This window comes from Oryctolagus cuniculus, chromosome 12 (assembly GCF_051225735.1).
Source record: "Oryctolagus cuniculus isolate XC-2025 breed Fujian yellow rabbit chromosome 12, ASM5122573v1, whole genome shotgun sequence".
Taxonomy (NCBI): Eukaryota; Metazoa; Chordata; class Mammalia; order Lagomorpha; family Leporidae; genus Oryctolagus; species Oryctolagus cuniculus.
In genome coordinates, this window is record NC_142878.1 from 1,884,927 (window position 1) to 1,908,688 (window position 23,762).

At 67.6% G+C, this 23,762-nt stretch overlaps 1 protein-coding gene across 1 annotated transcript; it reads left to right on the forward strand.

Annotated features, from left to right (window-relative positions):
* Positions 1 to 1,441: 1,441 nt before the first annotated feature.
* KLHL25 (kelch like family member 25) lies at positions 1,442 to 19,550 on the forward strand. Its single transcript, XM_051835165.3, has 3 exons — positions 1,442 to 1,577; positions 12,659 to 14,457; positions 16,590 to 19,550. Exon 2 carries the CDS (start codon positions 12,668 to 12,670, stop codon positions 14,435 to 14,437), a length of 1,770 nt encoding a protein of 589 aa, XP_051691125.1. The 5' UTR covers positions 1,442 to 1,577; positions 12,659 to 12,667; the 3' UTR covers positions 14,438 to 14,457; positions 16,590 to 19,550.
* The last annotated feature ends 4,212 nt before the right edge of the window (positions 19,551 to 23,762 follow it).

Sequence of the window (23,762 nt, forward strand, 5' to 3'; positions counted from 1 at the left end):
GCAGTGAGAGCCCAGGGTCAGGACGGCCTGCGGCCTGCGCGCCAGCCCGCAATTACACAAGCGCTCCAGCCCAGAAAATTGGCAGGTGCCGAGCCCGCGGTGCCCACGGTGCCGTTTCTGGGCCAGAGCCGTAATTCTGGCGCCGCCCGGCCCTTCCGGAGACGCCTGGCTCCCGTCCCGGCCCCCGTGGGCTCGCAGCCCCCAGACGTGGGCCGAGCGCTGTGGCTGCTCCACCTCCACGGCCAGGCTGCGGGGTCCTCCGGCCACCCTCGGGCGCTCCCGGCCTGCCCAGGGGCCGCCTGCAGGACCGGGCGCGAAGCGGACCTCGGGCGCTGGCCCCTGCAGCCTGGCCTCTGGCCTCACCTGTGCCCACCTCGCTCCACGTGGGAGCAGAGAGACGCCGCCGCCCGCAGGGCGACTCTGCCCGGTACCCAGGTCACCCTGCGCTGCAGGAGTCACAGGTCCCGGTGCCTCCCCTCGCGTCATACACGTCCACGTCACACATATGGTCACACACAGGTCATAAACACACGTCCACATCACACATACACACATACACACACATCACACACAGTCACACACACATACGGTCACACAGGTCATAAACACACATACAGGTCACACATACACACATACACACACGTCACACACATCACACACACATACGGTCACACACAGGTCATAAACACACGTCCACATCACACATACACACATATCACACACAGTCACACACACATACGGTCACACACAGGTCATAAACACACGTCCACGTCACACATACACACATATACACACATCACATGTCACACAAAGTCACACACATCGCACATAGGTCACACACATATGGTCACACACAGGTCATAAACACACGTACAGGTCAAACACAGGTCACACACATATCACACATATACACACCCCACATCACACAGGGTCACACACAGGTCACACATATACCCACACCCTCGTCACACACATATACGTACACGTCACACACATACTTATCACACAGGTTGCACACATACAAGCCCCACACACACCCTCACACACACACACGCCGACACCCCCTCACACACACACACTCACACACAAGCCGCCCCCCCCCACACACCCCATAGTCACCGGGGCTCGCACCCCGCACAGCAGGCCGGGCCGGCCGGGAAGCCCTGGGCTGAGCCCTGTGGGAACGCCTCGTCACAGACGCGCGTGACCCCACGGGACTCTGCGGACGATCCCGCCCCGACGCCGCGGTGGCAGAGCTCATCAGTCCATCGAAGTCTCTAGAATGTCGAGGCGGTCGGCGTCCGGCACCGGGGCCGCGGGAGCCTGGCCCTTTAAGAATCCGGTCCCAGTCCTTCCACGCCCCGCCCCCCGCGGAACCGGCGCGGCTCGCACGCCCTGCCCCTCGCCTCGGCTGCCACGGGCTCGGCCGCCCGTCCGTCACAGAGGCGCGGCCTCTGATTGGCTGCGGCGCTTTGGGCCAGGAGGCGGGGCGGGCCGGCCGGAGAAAGTAGCTGCCGGCGGCGTCTCGGCGGTCCCGCGGCGGTTCGTCCGGCGGAGCGGAGCGGGCCGGGGTCTCGGTGAGTGCCGGGGCCGCCGCCCAGGGGCGTGTTCCTCCCTGGGGCCGGGCGGCGCGCAGGAGCCGGGCGTCCACCGGCGGCCCGCGGGACCCGCACCGGTCAGCCAGGCGGCGCGCGCCGCGGTTCTTTGTGGGGCGAGCGTGGCGCTCCGCGGCGGGCGGGCCGGGGTCGGGGCGCGTCTCCGCGGGTGGGCCGGGGTCGGGGCCCGCCCGCCGCGCCCTGGGTCTGCCCGCACCCCCGCACCGCGCCCGCCCCGGCGGGGCCTCGCCAGCCGCTGCCGTCGGGACCTGTGTCCGGGCCCGGCCGCGGGAGCGGGGACCGGACGCCGGGCCTGCCGGGTTTCGGCGGGAAGTCGCCTTCGGGCCGGCCGCGGACTCGGCACCGGGCCCCTGGCTGGGGGCAGAGGCGGTGTGCGGACCCGGCGGCCCCAGCCCCGCGGACGGAGGGCTCGCCGCTCGTCAGGGGGTCCCGCAGCTGAACGGAAGGAAGGACCCCTCGGCCAGGGCGTCCGAGCCAGCAGCGCGCGGAGCCCCCGGGGTGGGGTGCAGCCGGGGCGCCCTGGCTGCAGAGGCCGAGGCGGTGCTGCCGGGGACCGGTCGGCCGTGCCCGTGCGGGGGCGCAGGGGCGAAGAGAAGACCCTCGGCTCAGCGGAGCGCAGCCCCAGCGCGGGCTCCAGGCTAGCCTCCTCCTGGGGTCCCGGGAGAGCCCACCCCCTGACCCCAGAGGCCCGCCGGAGGGGCTGGCAGAGGCAAATGAGGCGGTCAGTGAGGGGCACCTGTCCAGGTGGAGTTGCTCAGCTGGCACGGGCGCGGGGGCCGGGGAGGGGGCTCACCTGCCCGCACCTGTCCTGTCCCCGGCGGGACGGAAGCCTGCAAAGCTGAGCGTGGTGTGGCCGCTGGGCCTGCGCTCTGCTCCCCGGGGGTTGGGGAAGGGGCTGCCTGCTGCCTTGTGTCTCCGGTCAGCCCCCACCCTCTGGAGCCCGGTGGCCATCCAGGGCTGTGGGCATGCAGGCCCCACAGGGAGCCTCGCCGGCCCCTCCCTTCCCTGTGGCCTTCTTGCTGTCAACAACCCCCCCACCCCGTCTTGGTGCTGGTGGCCGGGTAAAGGGTGGGTACTGTGGCTCATCATCCTCTTGTTAGATTTTTAATGTTTTCATTTAACTTGAAAGAGACAGGAGTAGACATTGAGCGAACCCGGCCGCAGCCAGGAGCCCAGCCCCCATTTGTGTCTTCTCCGTGGGTGGCGAGGACCCAAGTCCCAGAGCTCCACCTGCTGACCACCCCCATCCCCGAGTCGCTCATCAGCAGGAGGCTGCGTGGGCAGTGGAGTAGCTGGGACTCGAGCCAGACCCGGGACGCAAGGTCCCCAGTGGTGACCACAGTCCCGCCCTGGCCGGTGTGTGGAGGTGGCAGCTGTGTGTCCCTGGGACGAGCGCCGTCTCTTCTGCACACACAGGCAACGTGCCGCCCTGGCCAGGCTCGTGCATGCGTCTCTGCAGGCTCCTGGGCTCCCTGGCCTCGGTTTGCTGTTCTGTGCAATGGGTGGATGCCCCTTTGTATGCTGCTGTTGACTTCTTCCAAGCCCCGATGTTCAGCGTGTGGGGCCCCGGTGCCTGCCGGCCCAGCTGGCATTCCCCGGGGGCGGGGTTTGGGTGCAGCACCAGCTCTGCCGTACCCTCCCCTTTCCATACCCTGGCTTCCCTGGGTGTGGGGTCTTTCTCCTGGGGGTGACTCCAGGGGGACAGGCGCTCGTCCCTCAGCCTTCCTGGGTGCCTGCCCAGAGCTGGGGCCCAGGGCTGCGGGCGAGGGCGTGGAGGAGGCGGCATGCGGGTGACTCACTTGCCCAGGGCTGCTCCTGTGCTGGGACCTGGGCAGGGGCGGTGGGAGCGCCGAGGCTCCCCCAGAGCAGACGGTGAGGCCTGGCCCCCGGGAGCCCGGGCGCCCCCCAGAGCAGACGGTGAGGCCTGGCCCCCGGGAGCCCGGGCGCCCCCCAGAGCAGACGGTGAGGCCTGGCCCCCGGGAGCCCGGGCGCCCCCCAGAGCAGACCATGAGGCCTGGCCCCCGGGAGCCCGGGCGCCCCCCAGAGCAGACGGTGAGGCCTGGCCCCCGGGAGCCCGGGCGCCCCCCAGAGCAGACCGTGAGGCCTGGCCCCCGGGAGCCCGGGCGCCCCCCAGAGCAGACCGTGAGGCCTGGCCCCCGGGAGCCCGGGCGCAGAGCCGGGGCTGCCTCCTGGAAGAGCTGGACAGGGAGGCGGAGAGTGAGGGGCGCTGAGTGCCCGCCGCACCTCGCCTCACCCGCAGGACCAGTTGGGCGGCCCTCACCCCCTGGGCCGGGGCGGTGCCCCGCGTGGCGCTTCCTCTGTGCCTCTCGCGCCCCCGGGGAGGCTGACCGCAGATCGGTCCGGGCTGAGGGAATTACTTTCCTAATGACGACAAGAGGAGCTTTCTCGCTGCGACCTCAGGACGAGCGCCTGCGGGGACAGCAGCCGGCTGGCCGGTCTGGCCGCGGATGGAGCGTTCGCTCTTCTAGGAAGCCACGGCCGTTGCCTGAAGCGTCCAGACTCCTGGTGCTGCTGCCCCAGGTGGCCCCTGAGGCCCAGGGCGGCAGGTGCCTCGACCCGTGGGCGCCGGGCACTGGGCTAGACCCTGGGAAGGGGCTCCAGGAAGGCCCCTGCTTGCCCGAGGACCCGTGCTCACGACGGCATGCGGCTGCCTCGGTTTCCCTGTTGGAAGGGAGGAAGTGGCTGCCGCTGGCCTCTTCTCTGCCAGCTCTGGGATTCACGCGGGGTCCAAGGCGAGGGCCCCACTCCCAGAGACCGCAGGAGGCAGGGGGCTGGCGGGGAAGTGGGCGTCTCGCACAGCTCCTGTGAGGCAGGGCGTGCAGGGCGGTGCAGGCTGCGGCGAGAGCGCTCTCTGGTCTCCTGTGGAAGCCGACCCTTCGAGTCGTTTGTTTTAAATAACTCGCCGGGCGATGCCTGTGTAAGGATGGGCCGCGGGCGAGAGGCCGCCTCCTCTGGGCCCTGCCGGCCCCCGTTCTGTGATTGTTCTGGGTAACTCAGGGACCCCCTGTGGTCCACGGTGAGCCCCAGGGCACCCCACGCCACACCGCTGTCCTCCACTGCCCGCCTCCCGGTGAGAGGCCTTGGGCCATGCCCGAGCTCCCCTGCGTGTCTGAGCAGGGGTGGGGGTGCCCTGTGCCCTCACGTGCACCTGGTGTCTATGGTTTCTTTCTGATGCTAGGAGCTCCGGTGGGGAGTCCCCCCACCCCCACCCCCACCCCCACCCCCACCCCCACCGCGCTAATCCCTGCCCTGCTGTGCCGCTCTGTGCTTTGCATGGGAGAGCATTCCGGAAAGCTCTGTGGGCACGGGCGGCTGTCACCAGTGAAGCCCTGTCTGGGGCCTGGAACCTTCCAGTGAACAGGCCTGGGGAGGCGCTGGGGGCCTGCCTGGCCTGACCTGAGCGCGCCCTCAGGTCACCTGCAGGGGCAGCAGTGCCCTCTCCACGAGGAGGCTCAGCGGGGACGCCGGCCGGCCAGCAGACAGCTGAGCTCCGCTCACCCCAGGCTCCCGGTGTCTGCCCAGCGTCTGCGGCAAGCAGAGCACCCGCCAGAAGGTGCTGGAGCAGGAGGCGGGGGGAGGGCAGATCCTGAGTGGGGGCTGCCTGGAGGGCGTCATTGCTGCTGGGCTGGGCCGCTTGGCCAGGTCCTCCCTGGGGACGTGCAGCAGGCTTTGCCCATGCTGGGGACGGCTCAGAACCAAGCCTCAGGGAGGCTGTTGCTGTCACCAGCCTGGCCTGGTTGGGGTCTTACAGCCTCGGGCGGGGGGCAGGGGGGACAGCAGGAGCCCTGGGCGCAGCTCTTGGGGTTCCCAGGCAGGTGTTTCTGGGGGAGCTCTCGCTGAGGGGCCGTTCCCTCCCGGCCGGGGGAGCGGGCAGAGCTGCCGCAGGAGTTGAAGCTGCTGTTGTGACCTCCCCGGGCACTTGGCCGCTGGACAGTGAGGGGGAGAGTGTGGTGGGGCTGGCCGCCCGCCTGGCACTCAGCGGGGCCCTCTGCTGAGGTCTCGGGACAGGACCCTGGGCAGCGGCAGCTGCCGCCCCATCCCGCTGGTGAGAAAAGAGGCTCCCGCTGCCGGGCGTCCGGCAGGGCCGGGATTTGAGGGGGGCACTGGTCACTCCGAGTGCCCTGTGCTGCGTGTGGGACTGTGGGGTGCTTGCCACACACCCCCAGGGGCCGTGCGGAGACCCCAGTGCTGCTGGCCGATCCTGGTGTGTCCTGGTGACCCAGGTGGCGGAGGGGACGTGCAGGGGGCCAAGCCTGCCCTTGTGGGTGCCCGAGAGTGACCTCTTGTGTTGCTGATTCCGACATCTGCAGGCCACTCGGTGAGGCCGTGATGGGAGTGGAGCTGAGAGAGGGACGAGGCGGGGCTGTGCTGGCGGGTCAGCAGCTGACCATCTGGCAGTGGAGTGGGCAGCGGGTGGCGCTCCGTGGGCCTGCGCACAGGGGATGGCAGAGCAGGCCCCGTGGGAGCTCGCTGGCACACACCAGCGAGGCCTCCGTGGGCACCCACGTGTCTGCTATGAATAGATGCGCTTCTGTCCTCAGAAATCCACGCAGCACCCACGCCACCTTGCCGCAGAGGCCCTGCGCGCTCCGTGGTTTCGCAGGGAGGGAGCTGGCCCTGTGGGCACAGGGTGGAGGCGGCAGCCCACCACGGCCTGGGTGCTGGCTCCAGGGGGTTCTGGGAGCCGCAGGCCGCCCTGCTCCTGCAGAAGCCGCTTCCCTGAGAAGTCTTAAAAGTGAGGTGCAGGGTAAGGGAGCCCCACCGTCCCGCATGCCTTTTTTTATTTTATTTTATTTTTTTTTTTGTCTTGAAAGGCAGAGAGAGAGACAGGGAGAGGTCTTCCATCCCTTGGTTCACTCCCCAAATGGCCATAATGACCAGGGCCGGGCCAGACTGAAGCCAGGAGCCAGGAGCTTCACCCGTTTGCCACACGGGTGCAGGAACTCAAGTGCTGGGGCCGCCTTCGCTGCCTCCGTGACGTAGCCGGCACCCCAGGCACCGCCGCGGGGTGGGCCCTGTCTCCATGGTAACACTAAGGCGCTGTTGCCCTTTTCCGGCTTCTCTCCCGTGTGAATGACTCGGTGAACCGTGGCTGCCCGAGTGATGGATGGATTCAGACAGGGCGAGGGGGCCTGGGAGGGCCTGACCCCTTCCTGTTTGCTGACCAGGCAGGTGCACAGCTGCCCCCAGAGGTGTGGCAAGCCTTTGGCACCCGGCACTGCGCCCGGACCAGAGCTGGGGGTCGGAGTGCTGGCTCCTCCACTCCAGCCCAGCTCCCTGCTGCGGGAGGCTCCAGTGCGTGGGCCCCTGCCCCCACACGGGAGACGCAGAGTCCTGGGTTCGTGCCCGCGGCCTGGCCCAGCCCTGACGTTGGGGGCGAAGCAGCAGATGGCAGCTCTTTTTTGTCCCTCTTCCTTCAAAATGAAAAAGGAAAAGAGACGTGTGTTTGTGCAAAAACTTGAAATCCACGTGCAGTTTTTCGTAATGTGCATTTTTCAGAAACTTTTTGAAGATCCTACGTGTGCATGGATTTCAGAATTTTCTGAAATAAATATCTTTTCATTTTCACAGACTTTGAAGTTCCATATGTGAGAATGCAGCCACTATCCCAACTAAAATCGGTTGGCGACTTGGCCTGTGGAACCAGCTCTGGTTTGCACAGCTCCTGAGTGTACCCGTGGTGGTTACGCTTCCTCTCTGGTAAATACCGCAGGCCCTGGCGCAGCGGTTAGGCTGCCGCCTGCAGCACCAGCGTCCCCCGTGGGCACCGTTCAAGTCCTGGGAAAGTAGGGGAAGGTGGCCCCCGCCACTCACCTGGGAGACCAGGGACGCTCCTGGCTTCAGCCTGTGCCAGCCCCGGCCGTTGCAGCCATTTGGGGAGTGAACCAGTGGATAGAAGATCCATCTCTGTAACTGCCTTTCAAATAAAGAAGTAAATCTTTAAAAAGAAATTGGCAAAGATCAAGAGGCAAAACCGCGTGAGAAAGGCCCTGGGGACCCCTGTGAGGAGGAGCCCTGGACGCAGGCCGTGGGGAGGGGTCCTCCGCAGACCGCGCCCCGCTCTGGTCCCGTCTCTCGGCAGCCCTCGGGAGCAGGCCATGAGCAGGTCTGCCGCTGTGCCAGGAGAGGCGGGGGACGACGTGAGGTCGTGCAGCTCACAGCCCTGGCCAGGGAGCTCTGGCAGCTGGAGTTCGAAAGGTGGACCCTGGACCTGCCGCAAGAGCGGGGGTCAGAGGGCGAGCCGAGAGTGCCAAGTGCCTGTCACCAGCCCTGCCTGCCGCAGGCGTGTGCAGTGTGGCAGGGTGCAGGGACGGCGTACACGGTGGCTGGTGCACGCAGTGGGTTGCGTGTGCATGGTGTGTCATGGTGCACAAGGCAGGTACCTGTGTGTGGCACCTGGGTGGTGCACACGGCAGGGTGCTGTGTGATGCGTATAAGGTGCAGGCGGGTGGCCTGTGTGGTGCCGACGTCGGTAGGCGGTCTCGCCGTTCCCGTGTGAAAGCCGCTGTCCTGTGCGTGGCCCGTTGCACTTTCACGCGCCCAGCCGGCTGCTCCTGTTCTGGCTGTGTGGCGCCTGGCTCCGTGGCTCTGCCACGGTTTATCTGCCCCTGCAGCTGCGCTGCCTTGGGGACCCCCCCTTGCGCAGGCACCAGAGGCCCAGGGCACCTGCCGGTGCTGCCAGCTGCACCCCGCGCCCTCCTCTCCTGACGTGCAGAGGCAGTGCTGTGGCTGCGGCTTAGGAACCAGGAGCATTCTCGTCCTGCTCGGCCCCTGCGTGGGCAGCCCGGGGAGGGGCAGTGCGAGGGAGACGCCCCCTGCAGCGACTGCCTGGTCACGTGCCTGCTTCCCCTGTGCTGGGCGCAGGCCCTCGCAAGAGTCTGTGGGGAAAATGGAGTTGACACGAAGTAACTTTTAAAAATATTTGTTACCCGTCTGTGTGAAAGGTAGAGAGCCCGAGATCTTCTGCCTGCTGGTTTGCTTCCTGAGTGGCCTCAATGGCCAGGGCTGGGCCAGGCTGAAGCCGGGAGCCGGAGCTCCGCCCAGGTCCACCGCGCTTCCTGCTGCCTTCCCGGCGTGTTAGCAGGTGGCTGGATTGGATGTGTCGCGGTGTCCAGGAATAGCACTGGTGCTCTGACACCAGATGCCAGCGTTGCCGGGGCTGTTTAACCTGCTGCACCACAGCACCAGCCCTGGCATGGAATTATTTTGAAACTCATACATAGTTTTTGCGCAATTCACATTTTCTGTGAGCTGCTCGAGAGCCCTCGTCCTGCTTGTTGGTTTTCAAGTTGCCCTGGTGCCTCGGGCAGTGGCATCCAGGCCAGGCCGGCGGCCCTGGGTCCCTGTGAGGATGCAGGCTGCCCGGGGCCGGGTCCAGGCCGGTCCTGCTGGCGAGGGCGCAGCCTCCACAGGAGGTCGTGCTTGCTCCGGGGTCCTTTCAGCTGCTGGCCGTGCCCTGCTGAGAGCCCGTCCACTCTGCCGCTGGGGCACAGGTGCCCTCGTTGGCCCACCTGGGGCAGGAGCTGGGGCGGCGGGGGGGCACAGGCAGCCCCCCTTGGCTGCAGGAAGGCCCCTGTGCAGGCGCCCACCTGGGGGCCCCAGAATCTCAGGCACTTTCCTCCAGGGGACAGGGCGGGAACAACGATGTTGCGGGAAGAATCCCAAAGCTGCCGAGCCGCCGCGTCCACTCCCGGCAGCTGCTCAGCGTCGTGTATTTGTGGGAGACGCTGAAGTGGGTGAGGTGGAGGGAAGCACTGCCCACCCCAGACCTCTCCAGACCCCTGCTCTGGGTTGTGCCCATCCCCGTGTCTTATACAGAGGGGGGTTCTTGTCTTGGGGCAGTGCAGCCTCGCCGCCCTGTGGGAGTGCCCGTGTTGGGGCGTAGCCTGAGCTCACCGCCACAACAGGACAGAGTGCCCAAGTGCCACTGCCCGGCTCGCTTGCTCGAGGAGGTGGCCCTCCCCAGGGAGGCAGGATGCCAGGCAGGGCAGGGTGCCTGCGCGTGCCGTGGGCTGCGGGTGTGGCCGGTCAGTCACCATGGTGGGGGACCCTGCAGGCCGGCCCGTCTGAGGAAGAGGTGGTGAGGCGCTGGCGGGGGGCGGGAGGCTGCGCCCCAGCATGGCCTGTCCACCCAGCAAGGGCGGGGCTGCCCTGGCCGGACGCATTGGCAGCTGGGGTGTGGGATCGCTCCCTGTGTCCATGTCCCTCACAACTTTGTCCTCTTGGGGGCTCGCCGAGCCTGCCATGTAGAAGCTGGTCAGAGGGCAGAGTCCTAGCACCAGAGCCCGACAGGTGCCCAAGGCTGAGGCTTACAAACCAGCCCCTCTGCCCTTGGTGCCTGGGGAAGGGGAGCTGTGACCGGCAGCTTGCCATGGCTGCTCCCGCTGTGGTGGGACCAGGGTTTCCTGCTGGCTGTCACTCCTATCCCTGCAGGGCCCCTGGTGAGATCTGGGAGGGCTCTGCTGGAAGCCCCTCCCCGGCACCGCCTCCTGCAGCCTCTCTGGACCCAGCAGGCAGGGCTCCCGGGCGGGCGGCACCAGGACAGGGAGATGTCTCCTTGCCCTGCTGGGGTAGCAGAGGAGTGAGGGGCTCAAGTCCGCTGTCGGGCCTGCCCTGGGGGAGTCCCTGGGCCTTGGCTGCTTGTCAGGAAAGCGGCTGCTGCGGTGGGGTGCTGGCTGTGGCGCTGTGGCCGTGCACAACCCTGTGCAGGTAGTTCTCGCACACGGAGGTCCGGGCGCCTCCAGGCGGAAATCCAGCCCCAGGGTGCTGGGGAGTGGGGGCCGGTGCTCATACCCAGGGCCACGAGGGCCGGGTTGGCGGCGGCCCTGAGCCAGTTGCTGGCACCTGGGAGCCACACAGAGCTGCCACCATTGAGACTCGACCCGGCTGGCGGAGGAGGTGGGAGGGAGTCACGCCCCAGCTACACTTCAGGCTTCCCGAGGGCAGCGCCTGAGGGCCCCTTTTATGGCCTCCATGTATTCCTTTGGGAGTGGTGGCCAGTGGCCCAGCCCCAGGAAAGCTCGCAAGTCCCCTGGAGGTGTCACCCCCGGCAGCAGGTGGCAGCCTTGGGTCAGCCATCTGGGCAAGGAGCCTGTGTTGCCGCTGCTGGCTCCAGAACACATCTCCGATAGACCCGCCCTTCCTCGTCTCAGCTGGGTGCGTGGAGAGGGTGGGGTGTCAGGGCCCCGGGAGGGGCGGCTGCTGGATCCAGTGGCCACCGCCGCCCACGGTGGAGCACTCGCTGCTGTCCCTAGCCGGCCCTGCACAGGCTGGATGTTCTGCATAGTGAGGACGCGGGCTGTGTCCCTGGCGGGGGAGGGATGGGTCCATCCAGCAGATGCCATGACCGTGGTGCTGTGGCCACATGGGCGTGCGCCTCTGTGCTCTGCCCACTCAAAAAGCCGAGCAGGGACTGGCATGGTGAGGGTGGCCGTGCCTCGTCGGTGGTGCCGCGAGTCGGCTGGGGACCGACCCACTGCTTGGGGGCAGCATCGTGCAGGAGGCGGCGGGGGAGCTGGGCAGCGGGTGCTGCGCTGGCCTCGTCTGGCGGCTCCGCAGCGTGCACTCAGCCAGACCCCCGTCGCCGGTGCCCCTCAGGGCCGGGGGGCTGCTCTGCCAGGCTTTGTCCCTCCGGAGGGCTGGCCAGGCCCGGGGCAGCTGCCTGGGGGTCGCCAGGCCAGGCAAGCTGAGCAGCTCACTGGACAGGCTTGGAGCATGCCGTACACGTGTGGCTCTGGACAAAGCAGGCACTGCCCTGGCCAGGCCTGTGGCTCCCCTGCCGTCCACAGCCCTGGAGCAGGTGTGGTGGTTGTGGCCACTGTGGAGGGGTGGGGCACTCAGGGCAGCATGAGCCTGGTTCATCAGTGGCCTGGGGCACGTGGGTGCCAGGCTTGGGGGGCCTCCTGCTTCTCGCTTTCCCAGCCCTGCCCTGGTCCCCTACATGGTCTGGAGAGACTCAGACCGTCCTGGGCCCTGGGGCCGGAGGGAGAGGCAGGAGAGTGTCCAGGTACGGAGGGGCGGCCGCCGGGAGCTGCTGCAGGGGCTGGGACTCAGCCCCCACGTCGTCCCTCAGGGCTCAGGCTCCGGGGCCCGGGTGAGGGCAGCCTGGCTCTGGGACGGAAACACTCGGGGGGCACGGAGGCCTGGGCAGGACAGGATTCCACGTCTAGATGAGAGTCGGAGCAGCAAGGGCCTCGTGGCCCAGGGTTCTCACAGCAGGGCCCTATGCCTGCCCCACCTGAGCCCAGAGCAAGGCCTGTGCCCTGGCAGCTGACTGCTGGCTCCTCAGAAGGGAGAGGCAGGGCCTCGGCCCACGGCCCAGACCTGGAGGGGAAGCGCAAAGACCTTGGCGCCCGTTTGCCGCTGCCATGGCCGCCTGTGCGGAAAGGGCGCGGGCCGGGTGTCGGACGGTGGCTCGGGGGTGGGCTCTCGCCAGCCCGTGGGCTTTGCTGCCTTTTGGCTGAGCCTCGTTTCCACAGCCCTCGGCCGGGGTCTTGGTCGTGCTGTCCATGGGAGTGTCCTCCCATCCACGTTCAGTCCAGGTGGAGTCAAGGCAAGGTGCTTAAGTTGCCCAGGTTCAGGCAGGGCCTGGGGGTGGGGGCCTACAAGGCCCCGGATGCAGAGTCCCTGGGAGGGGGGCAGTGAGCAAGGGTGCCACACTGGGGCACCACCGGCCTGTCTCGGTCAGCCTGCCTTCTCCATGTCCTCACACGTCCAGGCCCAGGGCCTAGGATTACGAGTATGGCTATGCAGGCCGCGTGTGGCCGGTACCAGGTGGAGCCCAGCTCAGGACGGGCCCCAGGCGGGGCTGCTCGCGGATGCAGTCTCAAGTTCCCACAGCAGGTGCTGCAGGAGGCCAGTCTCCTGGGGCCGGCCGTAGAACTGGGTGGCCTGCAGGGGTGCCCTGGCTCCGCCTCTGAGGCTGTCCCTAGGCTGGGGTGGGGGAGGGTCCCTGACGCCCGCCCAGCCGGGTCTGTGGGGGCCGGGCTGCCAGGGCCGCTCACCGTGCCTCGTCCCCGCAGGTCGGCACCATGTCGGTCAGCGTCCATGAGACCCGGAAGTCGCGGGGCAGCACAGGCTCCATGAACATCACGCTCTTCCACAAGGCCTCGCACCCCGACTGCGTGCTGGCCCACCTCAACACGCTGCGCCAGCACCGCGTGCTCACGGACGTCACGCTCTGGGCCGGCGGCCGCGCCTTCCCCTGCCACCGCGCCGTGCTGGCCGCCTCCAGCCGCTACTTTGAGGCCATGTTCAGCCACGGGCTGCGGGAGAGCCGGGACGACACGGTGGACTTCCAGGACAACCTGCACCCCGAGGTGCTGGCGCTGCTGCTGGACTTCGCCTACTCGTCGCGCATCGTCATCAACGAGGAGAACGCCGAGTCGCTGCTGGAGGCGGGCGACATGCTGCAGTTCCCCGACGTGCGCGACGCCGCGGCCGAGTTCCTGGAGAAGAACCTGCTGCCCTCCAACTGCCTGGGCACGCTGCTGCTGGCCGACGCGCACCAGTGCCGCCGGCTGCACGAGTTCTCCTGGCGCATGTGCCTGCTGCACTTCGAGACCGTGTGCCGGGGTGACGACTTCCACGGGCTGTCCAAGGACGCGCTGCTCGGCCTCATCTCCAGCGACGAGCTGGAGGCCCAGGACGAGCGGGCCGTGCTCGAGGCCGTGCTGCAGTGGGTGAAGCACGACCTGGAGCGGCGCCGGGCGCACCTGCCCGAGCTGCTGCACGCCGTGCGGCTGGCCCTGCTGCCCTCCGACTGCCTGCGGGAGGCGGCGGCGGCCGAGGCCCTGCTCATGGCGGATGAGCGCACCCGGCTCCTGGTGGACGAGGCCCTGCGCTGCAAGACCAGGATCCTGCAGAACGATGGCGTGGTCACCAGCCCGTGCGCCCGGCCACGCAAGGCTGGCCACACGCTGCTCATCCTGGGCGGGCAGACCTTCATGTGCGACAAGATCTACCAGGTGGACCACAAGGCCAAGGAGATCATCCCCAAGGCCAACCTGCCCAGCCCCCGCAAGGAGTTCAGTGCCTCGGCCATCGGCTGCAAGGTCTACGTGACGGGGGGCCGGGGCTCCGAGAACGGGGTCTCCAAGGACGTGTGGGTGTACGACACTGTGCACGAGGAGTGGTCCAAGGCGGCGCCCATGCTGATCGCACGCTTCGGCCACGGCTCGGCCGAGCTGGAGCACTGCCTGTACGTGGTGGGTGGCCACACGGCCCTGGCGGGGGTCTTCCCTGCCTCGCCCTCCGTGTCCCTGAAGCAGGTGGAGAGATATGACCCCAGCGCCAACAAGTGGGTGATGGTGGCCCCGCTGCGGGACGGCGTCAGCAACGCCGCCGTGGTGAGCGCCAGGCTCAGGCTCTTCGTGTTCGGGGGCACCAGCATCTACCGCGACATGGTGTCCAAGGTCCAGTGCTACGACCCCGCGGAGAACCGCTGGAGCATCAAGGCCGAGTGCCCCCAGCCGTGGCGCTACACGGCCGCCGCCGTCCTGGGCAGTCAGATCTTCATCATGGGCGGTGACACGGAGTTCACGGCCGCCTCTGCCTACCGCTTCGACTGCGAGAGCAACCAGTGGACGCGTGTCGGGGACATGACCGCCAAGCGCATGTCCTGCCACGCCCTGGCCTCGGGCAACAAGCTGTACGTGGTGGGGGGCTACTTTGGGACGCAGCGGTGTAAGACCCTGGACTGCTACGACCCCACGTCGGACACGTGGAGCTGCGTCACCACCGTGCCCTACTCGCTCATACCCACGGCCTTTGTCAGCACCTGGAAGCACCTGCCTGCCTGAGGCGTGCGCACGGCCCACAGGTGAGCGCGGGAGGCCGGGTGGGTGCCCCCGGCTGCGCCCCGGCCTTGGGGATGGCTGGCAGACCCTGCAGAGCTCAGCGAAGGCTGCGGCGTCCGCGGCTTGGTTTCTTTCTGGGAAGGATGGGTGGGGGCAGCTGGGGACCAGCAGTGGGGCTGGAGGCTCCGGCCCTGTGGGCGTGGCTGCTCGTGAAGCTGGGGTGAGGCCCGGCCCCTGCTGCACACCCGGGCCAGAGTGCGAGTGCCTGGGCCCCTGCTCACACCCGGAGCCCCCTGTGGTGCTGCTGTGTGGACTGAGGGCCCGGGACCGCCATCCTGTCCGCCTGGGGTAGCCGTGTCACTTGTGTCCCTACCTGTCTGCCGCTGAGGTGCAGCGAGGGCTTTTGCAGCAAGTGGGCCTCCCTTGGTCCCGGGAGGTTCGTGTATGCAGATGGGGAAGGAGATTGCCCATGACCCGCCTGGGGCCTTCTGGGAGTGGCCAGAGCTGGCCCAGCAGTGCGAATGACTGGTGGGTGCGAGAGGGGTTTTGTGCGGGAGACACGCTGCCCTGGGCACACCTGCCCCACGCTCCCGTGCTCAGGGACAGGCGCTGGCCGGTCCAGGTCCCGGGGCCCCGGCGGGAGCCGGCCTGGGCCAAGGATGCAGTGGCCGCGAACACTCAGCCGAGCCCCGTGGTCTCTCCTCGCGGGGCTCTGGTCTCCGTGGGGACAGAGCTCAGGCGGAGACGGGCTCAGCAGCACGGTGAGGTTCAATGGGCGGGGCATCCGTCAGAAGGGATGGGCGCCTCCCCAGGCGGAATCAGAGCGCGCACTGCCAGGCCAGGCGGGCGGCTCCGGGAGGCTGGGGCTCACGAGGGAGGGGGCCGGTGCTTCCCGCCAGACCCCACTCCCTGGACAGAGGTTGCTGGTGTGAAGCAGGTAGAGCCTTGGGAGGGACTCACTCCCCGGGGGCAGCAGGCGGGGCAGCCCCTGGGCGCCGGGCGCCAGGCGCGTTCTCGGGGCCGTGTTGTCCTCGGCCCCTCTCACGCACACAGGCTGCCTGCGTGACAACGCGGTCACACAGGGCAGCGTGGCCGTCTCTGGCCCTGCCCTGGCCTTCAGTCCTCGCCTCCTGGGCTCCTGCTCCCCAGGCCAGATCCCCTGCGGCTGCTGTGTGTGTTCTGAGTCGGCCCGGCAGTGGTGGCAGTGGGGGGAGCAGCTGGTCGGCCTGGGGCTGTCCCTCTGCGGTGGCGCCGAGGTTGGGCCTCTGTCCACACCGCGCAGCAGCAGGTGCTGGGTGTGGCGCCAGGCCCTCGGGGACCCTGCTAAGGGCAGGCAGTGGATGGCCTTGCCTTCCTCTTGGCCCTCCCCCACCGTGCCCAGGCTGCCTCGGTCCTGACCGAGCACGGGGCGGCGTCCAGGTGAGGGAATCCCCCAGCACGTCCTGTCCTGCCTGGGAGGCCCCTCCACCGCGGGCGGCGGGGTGCGTGGGGCCCTCCGTGGCCTGCACATGGGGTACATGGGGTGCGCATGTGGGCACCTGGCCCCTTCTGCTGGCTGTGTCTGAACTTGACTGTCTGGGAGCTCTCTCTGGCCAAGGCAGCCCTCCTCGGGGCTGGGCGGAGTCTCGCAGAGCTGCCAGCGCTAGGAGTGCCCACGCAGCGAGTCGGCTCCTGTCCTTGCTTCTCAGCTGCGGCTCCCAGGCCCGCCATCCTCTCTCCCAGGCCTCTGCACTGAGAGTGCCGCCTGGACCAGAGCCGTGGGACCGTCCTTACAGCCGTTCCTCATGGCCCTCGTCCGACGGCAGGACCAGCCGGGCCTCGCCCTTCCTGTTTCTGTCCCGCACGCCCACTTCTCAGGTCCCGCCTCAGTGCCTCTGCACGTGCGGTTCCCCTAGGCCAACTGCTCAGGTTAAAGGCCACTTCCTGTCTGAATCCCTCGGCGTTTCCCTACCTGACGTCGGCAGTCCGGCCTGTGCTTGCCCTTGGAGGCCACCGATGGGCCGGTAGCCAGCGCCCACCGGGCCCGGGGTGCAGGAACGGGTGACTGTCCGGGCCGCCGAAGCTTCGCGGGGCGGAGCCTGCCACCTCCTGAGCAGCTGGGAACAGCCCTGTGGGCGGCCTGGCTGCTGACTCCTCCCTCCTGTCTCCTCCACAGCCGCCTGTGCCGGGGCCGACACCGGCTCTGCCCGTCCTGGGAGCAGCCGCCGCTCTAGAGCACCGTGTGCCGCCCGCCCGCCTGCCCGAGGGCGCGCTGCCTCCAGGGAGACTCCTGGGTGCACCGGTGGCCGTGCTGGGGCCAGGACACAGGTGCCCGCGGCGACCACCAGAAGCTCCGGTAGTAGACCTGCAGGGCCTCAAGGTCCTGTGGGAGAGTTCCTGCCCCTTCGCCCCCCCCCCCCCGCCCCAGCCTGTGCCCACCTGGCCCACTGAGGCCCTGCCCAGCCGGGCCTGCCTCACAGCGAGGACCCCTCACCGCCATGGGCCTGCCCTCAGGTGGGACCTGCTCTCAGGACTGGGAGCCCCCAGCGAGGACGCTGCTGGCCCTGCGTGCCGACTCCGTCACAGGGGCCCCTGAACTGCCCGATGCTGGGCCTGGGCGAGGCCCCCCAGCTCCTGCAGACGGCGCCCCTGGGCCAGCACCCGAGGCCTGGTCCTCACCCCAAGCCAGCACAGTAGAAGGGGTTCCTGGGAGGGGCCCAGACCTGCTGCGTGTGTGGCCCCTGGCACACTAGCTACTGAGTGAGCCTGCAGTGTCCCTACCCCCGCTCCAGCCCTGTGGGCACCTTTTGAGTTGAGGCCTTTGCCTTGGGTTTTCCATTGCTGGCAAAAGAGCCCAAAGCACAGGCTGCGCCCCGGGGCACAGGACCCAGCGGTGCTGCCCCGCCTCCTGACTTAATAAAGAGTTGAGAAGGTCTCTGCCTGCCTTGGCCCTGGGCCGCGGTTCCCATCCCCCACTAGGGCCCAGCGCCTGCAGGCGCCATGGGGCCCCAGGGAGGCGGTAGCTGCCTTCGCCGCCTGCTCCTGTCCCAGCGGTGAGTGCCAAGAGGCGATGTCATCCATGACCGTCAGCGCTGTAGGTCCTGGGGACATAGCTGTGGCGGCGCGGGCCACGGGCGGCTGCCTCCCAGGACAGCCGCTGTCGCCTGACAGCCCCCGCTTATGCACACAGTGTGTGGTCTAGCCCAGGACAACCGAGGCAGGTGGCCCAGGGCCCGGTGCCGTGCAGGCCCACGCACACCCAGTCCTGGGGGAGGAGCACTTGCGTGGGGAGGAAGGCTGTGACCGCGCGTGGGAGGGGCGGGTGTGGCACGAGGCCCAGGCCTGGCCGGACGCCCCGGCCCGGCCCACACCGGTCGCTCCTGCACCAGTGGCGGAACGGGGCTGAACGCAGCGGCCTCCAGTGGGGCTGCGGAAACACGCACTTCCGACCCCGCCGGCCCAGGTGAGGAGCACCTGCCGGGGCTGCAGGTCCGCTGCCCACGTCCCTGCCTGGCCCTGCGTGCCTGCAGCTGAAAGGGAGACGAGGTGGGGCGGTGCCAGCAGGGCCGGGATGTGCCCGGGACAGCTCCAGGGCTGGCGGGTGGCATCAGCGGCCTCGTCGCGCGCCTCGTCTGCTTGGCTGTCCCAGGAGCCGGTGCCTGCCAAGCTGTCCGTTTGTCCCTTGAGCGGCCACCAGCCCCTGGCCTTGTCCTCGGCGACCCCTGGCGGTGGGCATTCCTGGCCTCTTCTTGCCGGCGAGGAGGCGACACACAGGGGTCGGCAGTGGACACCAGAGCCGGGTCGCCAGGACTGGTCTGAGCACCCCGCGCTGGGTTGCACCAGATGCTCCTCTGACACAGGCCTAACTGTGGCGAGGCTTACTCACGGCTGAACCGGGCTGCAGAGCACGCGAGCGGCCTCCTGCTGTGGTGGCCGGTGTCGGGGGAGGGGGGCAGGCCAGGGGCGGCCGGATCCAGGATTGGGCTCCGGAAAGGGAGAAGGCGCTCCCATCCATCCGTGGGGGCAAGGTGTTCCTGACGGCGTCCAGCGTCCTGTATGAGCCGTGGGCGACGAGGCCAGGAGAGGGCGGAGGCTGCCCCCACTGGGTGGCTCCCTAGTGTCGGCCTGGGTTCGTGCGACCTTTGCCGAAAGGTCTCGTGTCTCCTGTGCAGTCCACGTTGCGCTCTGGGAAGCCCTGCCCCAGGGCCGGCGGTCACACGGCCTCGGAGGTCACGCCTCCCCGAAGCCAGAGCCAGCAGCTGCAGGCGGTGCCCCGCCTCAGACCAGCAACACTGCCTTCCTGGACTCCCACGCCACGGGGGCAGGGCGGGCTTGGTGGGGACACAGGGCGCCAGTGTCCTGCCAGTGCCCCTCCACCAGGCGTCTGGTGCGTGGTGAGGGCCCCGCACCCCACAGGGCAGTGCCTGGGTTGTGTCCTGGGCCTACTTCGGGTTCCTGCTTCCCACTCATCACGTCCTGGGAGGCAGCAGGGCTCGAGTGCGTGGGGCCCACAGCCACGTGTGCTCCTGGCCTCGGCCTGGCCAGCCCCGGCTGTCGTGGGCATTCGTGGAGTGAGCTGGCCGGTGGAGGCTGTCTGCGTCCTTCAGGTGACCGGTGAATGAGTCGGTGGCTTCTCAGACGGCCGTGGCGCCTGTGCTGGGCTGGCAGGTGGCTGAGTGGCAGGGTCCTTGTGTTCTGGGAGATGCACTCACTGGGTGCGGGGGGGGGGCCGGGTGGGGAAGCCCTGGTGTGAACTGGGCTCCTGGCAGCTTCGCAGAGACCTCGCTGATGCCGGGTAGATGATGTTTAAATTGTACGCCGTTGGGGCCGGCGCCGTGGCTCACTTGGTTAGTCCTCCACCTGCGGCGCCAGCATCCCATATGGGCGCCGGGTTCTAGTCTAGCTTGCTCCTCTTCCTCTGCTGTGGCCCGGGAGGGCAGTGGAGGATGGCCCAAGTGCTTGGGCCCTGCACCCGCATGGGAGACCAGGAGGAGGCACCTGGCTCCTGGCTTCGGATCGGCGCAGCGCCAGCTGTAGTGGCCATTTGGGGGGTGAACCAACGGAAAGAAGACCTTTCTGTCTATAACTCTACCTGTCAAAAAAATAAAAAGTAAAATAAATTGTATGCCGTGATAAATGGTGACACGTGTGTATCCCTGTGGTGGTGGCTGTCGCCCGTGTCACGTGCTGGCCCCAGAGGGTACAGCTCGGCGGTTTCCAGGACGGACACGGTGGTGCAGCGTCGTCATGGTCAGATTTAGGACACCACTGGTCCCTCCAGGCTGGCCCACCCACCACCCACCACGGGCACCTGTGCCTGCGGCTGACCACGCACATGCCAGGGTGCCAGGCTCAGGCGCTCCCAGCCGCCCGGCAGCCCCGAGCCCCGGCCGGACGCACGGTAACCACCCGGGCCACGCTGTCAGCGCGGCCTCAGCAGCGTCGGAATTCTGTTGAGCGTGAGCTCCCAAGGTTCTCTGGAACGGCGCAGAGAAGGTTGGAGCCGCCGCTGATGCGTGAGCCTGGAGACGCGTGGCGGGGCGTGGTGAGGCCCCCACACCCAGCGCGGCCTCCGACTTGCCAGGTGTGCACTGGAGCTTGGGCAGACGGTGGGGAGCTTCTAGCATTTGAGAGGCTGAAGAGCCAGGCGCTCGGTCCAGGTCTCCCACCCTGAATGGCGGGAGTAGTCACCTGAGCCGTCGCCGGTGCCCTCCAGGGTCCATCTTAGCAGGGAGCCGGCATCAGGCGCAGCAGCCGAGTCTCGGTGGCCGGGCGTGGGACGCGAGTGCCTCGATGGCCAGACGCCTGCCCCGCGTTGGGAGTCCTAGTGCAAGGTGGCCGCGTGGTTATTCTGGGCTGTGGGATTACAGGTGTTTGCAAATGTTTAAAAATCACAGCTCAACTTTCCCCAGCCATTGTGGCCACTTGAGGAGTGAATGAGCAGCTGGAAGAGTCTAACTCTACCCTTCAAATAAATATATTTAAATAAAAATTTAAACACAGCACTGGCACTGGCTACATCCTCTTTAGCTAATATAAGATCGTCATCAAGTTCCTGCACTGACACCTTCATTCCCCGGCATGCACCTGGCCCCACTGCATTGCCCTTTTCCAAGACAAGGAAAGGGGTGGTTCTTGGGCCCCGCCCAGACAGCCCTGCGCCTGCACCTCCGGGCGTGCCCGTCCCCCTGCGGAGTGTGTGCTTCACTTTGCTGGCAAATCGGCTCGCGTCCCCGCTGGCGTTACTGAGTCAGAGGCGAGAGCCTGGAGCCAGTCACCCAAGTTCCACGAGGTTGTGGAAGGAGGTTCCTGTGGGCAGCCCAGTGAGTGCCTGCCCAGGACTCCCCCCGGGACAGAACGTGGACGGACGGGCTCTGCCTGGAGGAACCCAGAACCGTCAGGGCTCCTGACACCGCACCCGGAGGCCGCCGTCCTGGGAGTGCCACGTGCGTCCACGATGCAGCTGCGAGGTCTCACAGAAACCACAGAGGCCACGTGGCTCCTTGTCTGATGCGGGGATGAAGCTCCGAGAAGCTGGGCCATTGTTTCAGGATGCAGAGGGTGTGCTGGCCTCCTGGGCAGGAGCGGCAGGGCTGCCAGGGCTGTTTTGAGGGGAAGAGGCTGGGCGATGGGGCTCCCAGCCATCGCAGCCATCCCAGCCCCGGTGGCAGGGAGGCTGGTCCTCGGCCACTTCCCAGCGCCCAGGCACCGGAGCCTTGGATGGGAAATGTGGGCCAGGGGCCTGGGGGAGGCCAGCGGCAGGGCTGGGTGGGGGTGGGTTTGCCTGGCACCAGAGGTGGCTTCCTAGGGGAGGTGGCTGGTGGGCAGGAGTCAAGCTTGGCCAGCTGAACCGCACAGCTCTGCTGGACTGCCCAGGCAGCAGCCCCTGCAATCCTGAGGCTGGTGGCCACACTGCAGGCCGTGTGCCAGCCCTGTGAGAACACCCGCGTTCACCTTGGTCCAGCCCAGCTACTGGCAAGGAGGTCACGTGTGGGAAAGGGCAGCAGCCAGTTGGGGCTGGCCCGCACCGGCCCCCAGCATGCAGCTTTGTTTCAGCTGCCAGCGTCCCCCTCCTCTGATCCACAGAATCAGACACCACGTGGGAAAGCGCACGGTTGTCAAGGCAACTGGCAGTGGGAAGTCAGTTCAGGGCTGGCTCCCAGGGAAGGGGGGAGGGGCCGGGGAAGAGGGGCCTCTCAGCTGCTGCCCCCCCATCCCAACCCATCAGCTCCCCCTGAGGCCTCCTGGACCCTCTGTCCTGTGTCCCCAGAGACAGCAAGTGACTCCTGGATGGGGAAGCAGCCGAGCTGTGTGGAGCAAGCAGCACCACGTGCAGAGGGGCCTGGGGCTGTAACGGGGACCCAAGGTGCACAGGGCAGGCCAGCTCCTTCCCAGCCCAGGAGTAGCAGGGCGGGAACGGGGCTGCTCCACCGCCCTGGGGTGGCCTGCAGCTGCGGCCCTGAAGAACAGGGGACGATCTCAAGGGCACAGGGAGGGACGTGGGCTCCTGGGTGTGCTCCTCGGGGTGGCATCCAGGCCCACCATCCCTGCCACCATGACAAGGGCTCGCAGTGCCACTGCCCAGGGTAGAGCTCAGCTCACCTGGGTCCTGCTTCTGCCTCCAGCCTGGCCGCCTCAGGCCTGCCATCCTCCCTCCGCGTTTTCCTGCAACAAGTCTCCGACCGCCGCACAGACCCTCTGCTGAGGTCTCCTCATGTGGCCTGCGGGCCCCTGGCACCGTCACACAGGCCACATCTGTGCTGTGGCCCCCAGGAGCAGGTGGGCGTGACCACCCGTGGACTGGAGCCCATTTGTGCTTCCGCTGTTCCGGAAGAGAACGGACTTGTTCTGTCTCCTGACAGTGTGAGTGAGCGAGCCCGACCCTGGCCCAGAGCCAGCCACACAGGCCTGGCGGGAGGCCGTGGGAACTCCCTTCTGCCTGTTGAAGGCTTCCTGGTGGGGGTGGGGGTGGGGCGGGGACTGCAGGGCTGGGAGGGGGTGGAGACCAGTGCTTCACTGTTTCTGGGGCGGTAGCCATGGCCAGGGATACAGGACTCCCGAGAAAGCCCTGTGTTCCATGGTCCTGGAGAGAAGGCAGACGGTGGCCCCCTGCGGACTTCCATTGCTGTGAAGGGCAGGGCTCCCGCGGCGGTGCCCCCACGCTCGGCGTTGCTGCACGTGGCGGTTTCTCCGGGGCCGGCGGGGAGGAAGGCAAGCCAGGCTGGCTGGGCAGGCGGCACAGGAGCCGGCATCTGAGGGCAGACTGGCTCATCCCCGCTCCTGGAACCTGTTAGGCAGTCGCTTCTCCCCGTGGGCGGGGCGGGTCTTCAGTAACTGGTCAAGGAAAATGCATTTTATGCAGAAACGATGTATGCACCCAAAAGTGGTGGTTTTCTTTTTTTTTTTTTTTTGGCATCAAAATAAACTTGTCCTTACTGGTTTCAACACGGTCTGAACGGGATCTAGGCCGAGGCACTGGTAAGGATCAGTGTGGAAGACTCCTGTCCGAGCCACATTCAAGTGAAGCAGGAGCGTCCCACGGGCGGTGAGGCCGGGTGCAGCCCGTGAAGGGACAGAAGGGACGCGGCGACGCGGCGGCCGGGCGGCACGCTGAGCACCGGCGAGGAGCAGTCCGGACGGCATGCCACCCAGCTGCTTCCGCTCACGCAGCTGCAACAGGAAAACGCGAGTGGAGCGCACTTGCTGTTCGACAGGCACCAAACGGCGTGCCCGGGTCGGCGCAGGCAAGAGCAGAACCTCCGATGGGAAAATCAGATTCTGCAGCTTCCCTGGACCCAGGGAGGGCAGGCTCCTGGCAGGTGGGCGAGGCGCTGGCCTTGGGGACCAGAGGACCAGATGAACAGCGTGTGTTGAGTGCATGGTGCACAGCCCACGGGCAGGCTCTGTGAGACGCAGTCCCGACGGCCCCCATGCGGCTCCCCCACGCCTGCAGGCTCCCCGTTTCTCCAGGTGGTGACGTCAGCAGGCCTCCTGCTCCTGGGCCCTCAGCTCTTCAGGCAGGGACTGGTGGCTGCTGTCACGGCGTCCAGGGTCCGGAGCGCGGTGCAGCTCTGCGAGGAAACAGTTCGCCATCTCCAGCGTGCGTTCCGTTCCTCCACACTTTACTGAAGGCGGAGGGCCCCGGGTGACGGCACTGACGTGCGCCCCGGAAACCCGAGTCCTGACTGCGCGTACGGCCCTGTGCCGGCGGGTGTGTTTCATGGTTTCCTCCTCAGGGGCGTCACGCCACAGGCCTCCACCCCCCACCCCCGTCCCGCTCCTCCCCACCCACGGCACCCTGCACCCTGGAGGGCACCTCTGCCCACGCAGATCACTCACAGTGACAATC

Coding starts and splice junctions, on each gene's coding strand:
- KLHL25 (XM_051835165.3), top strand. CDS start 12,668: ATGTCGGTCAGCGTCCATGAGACCCGGAAGTCGCGGGGCAGCACAGGC.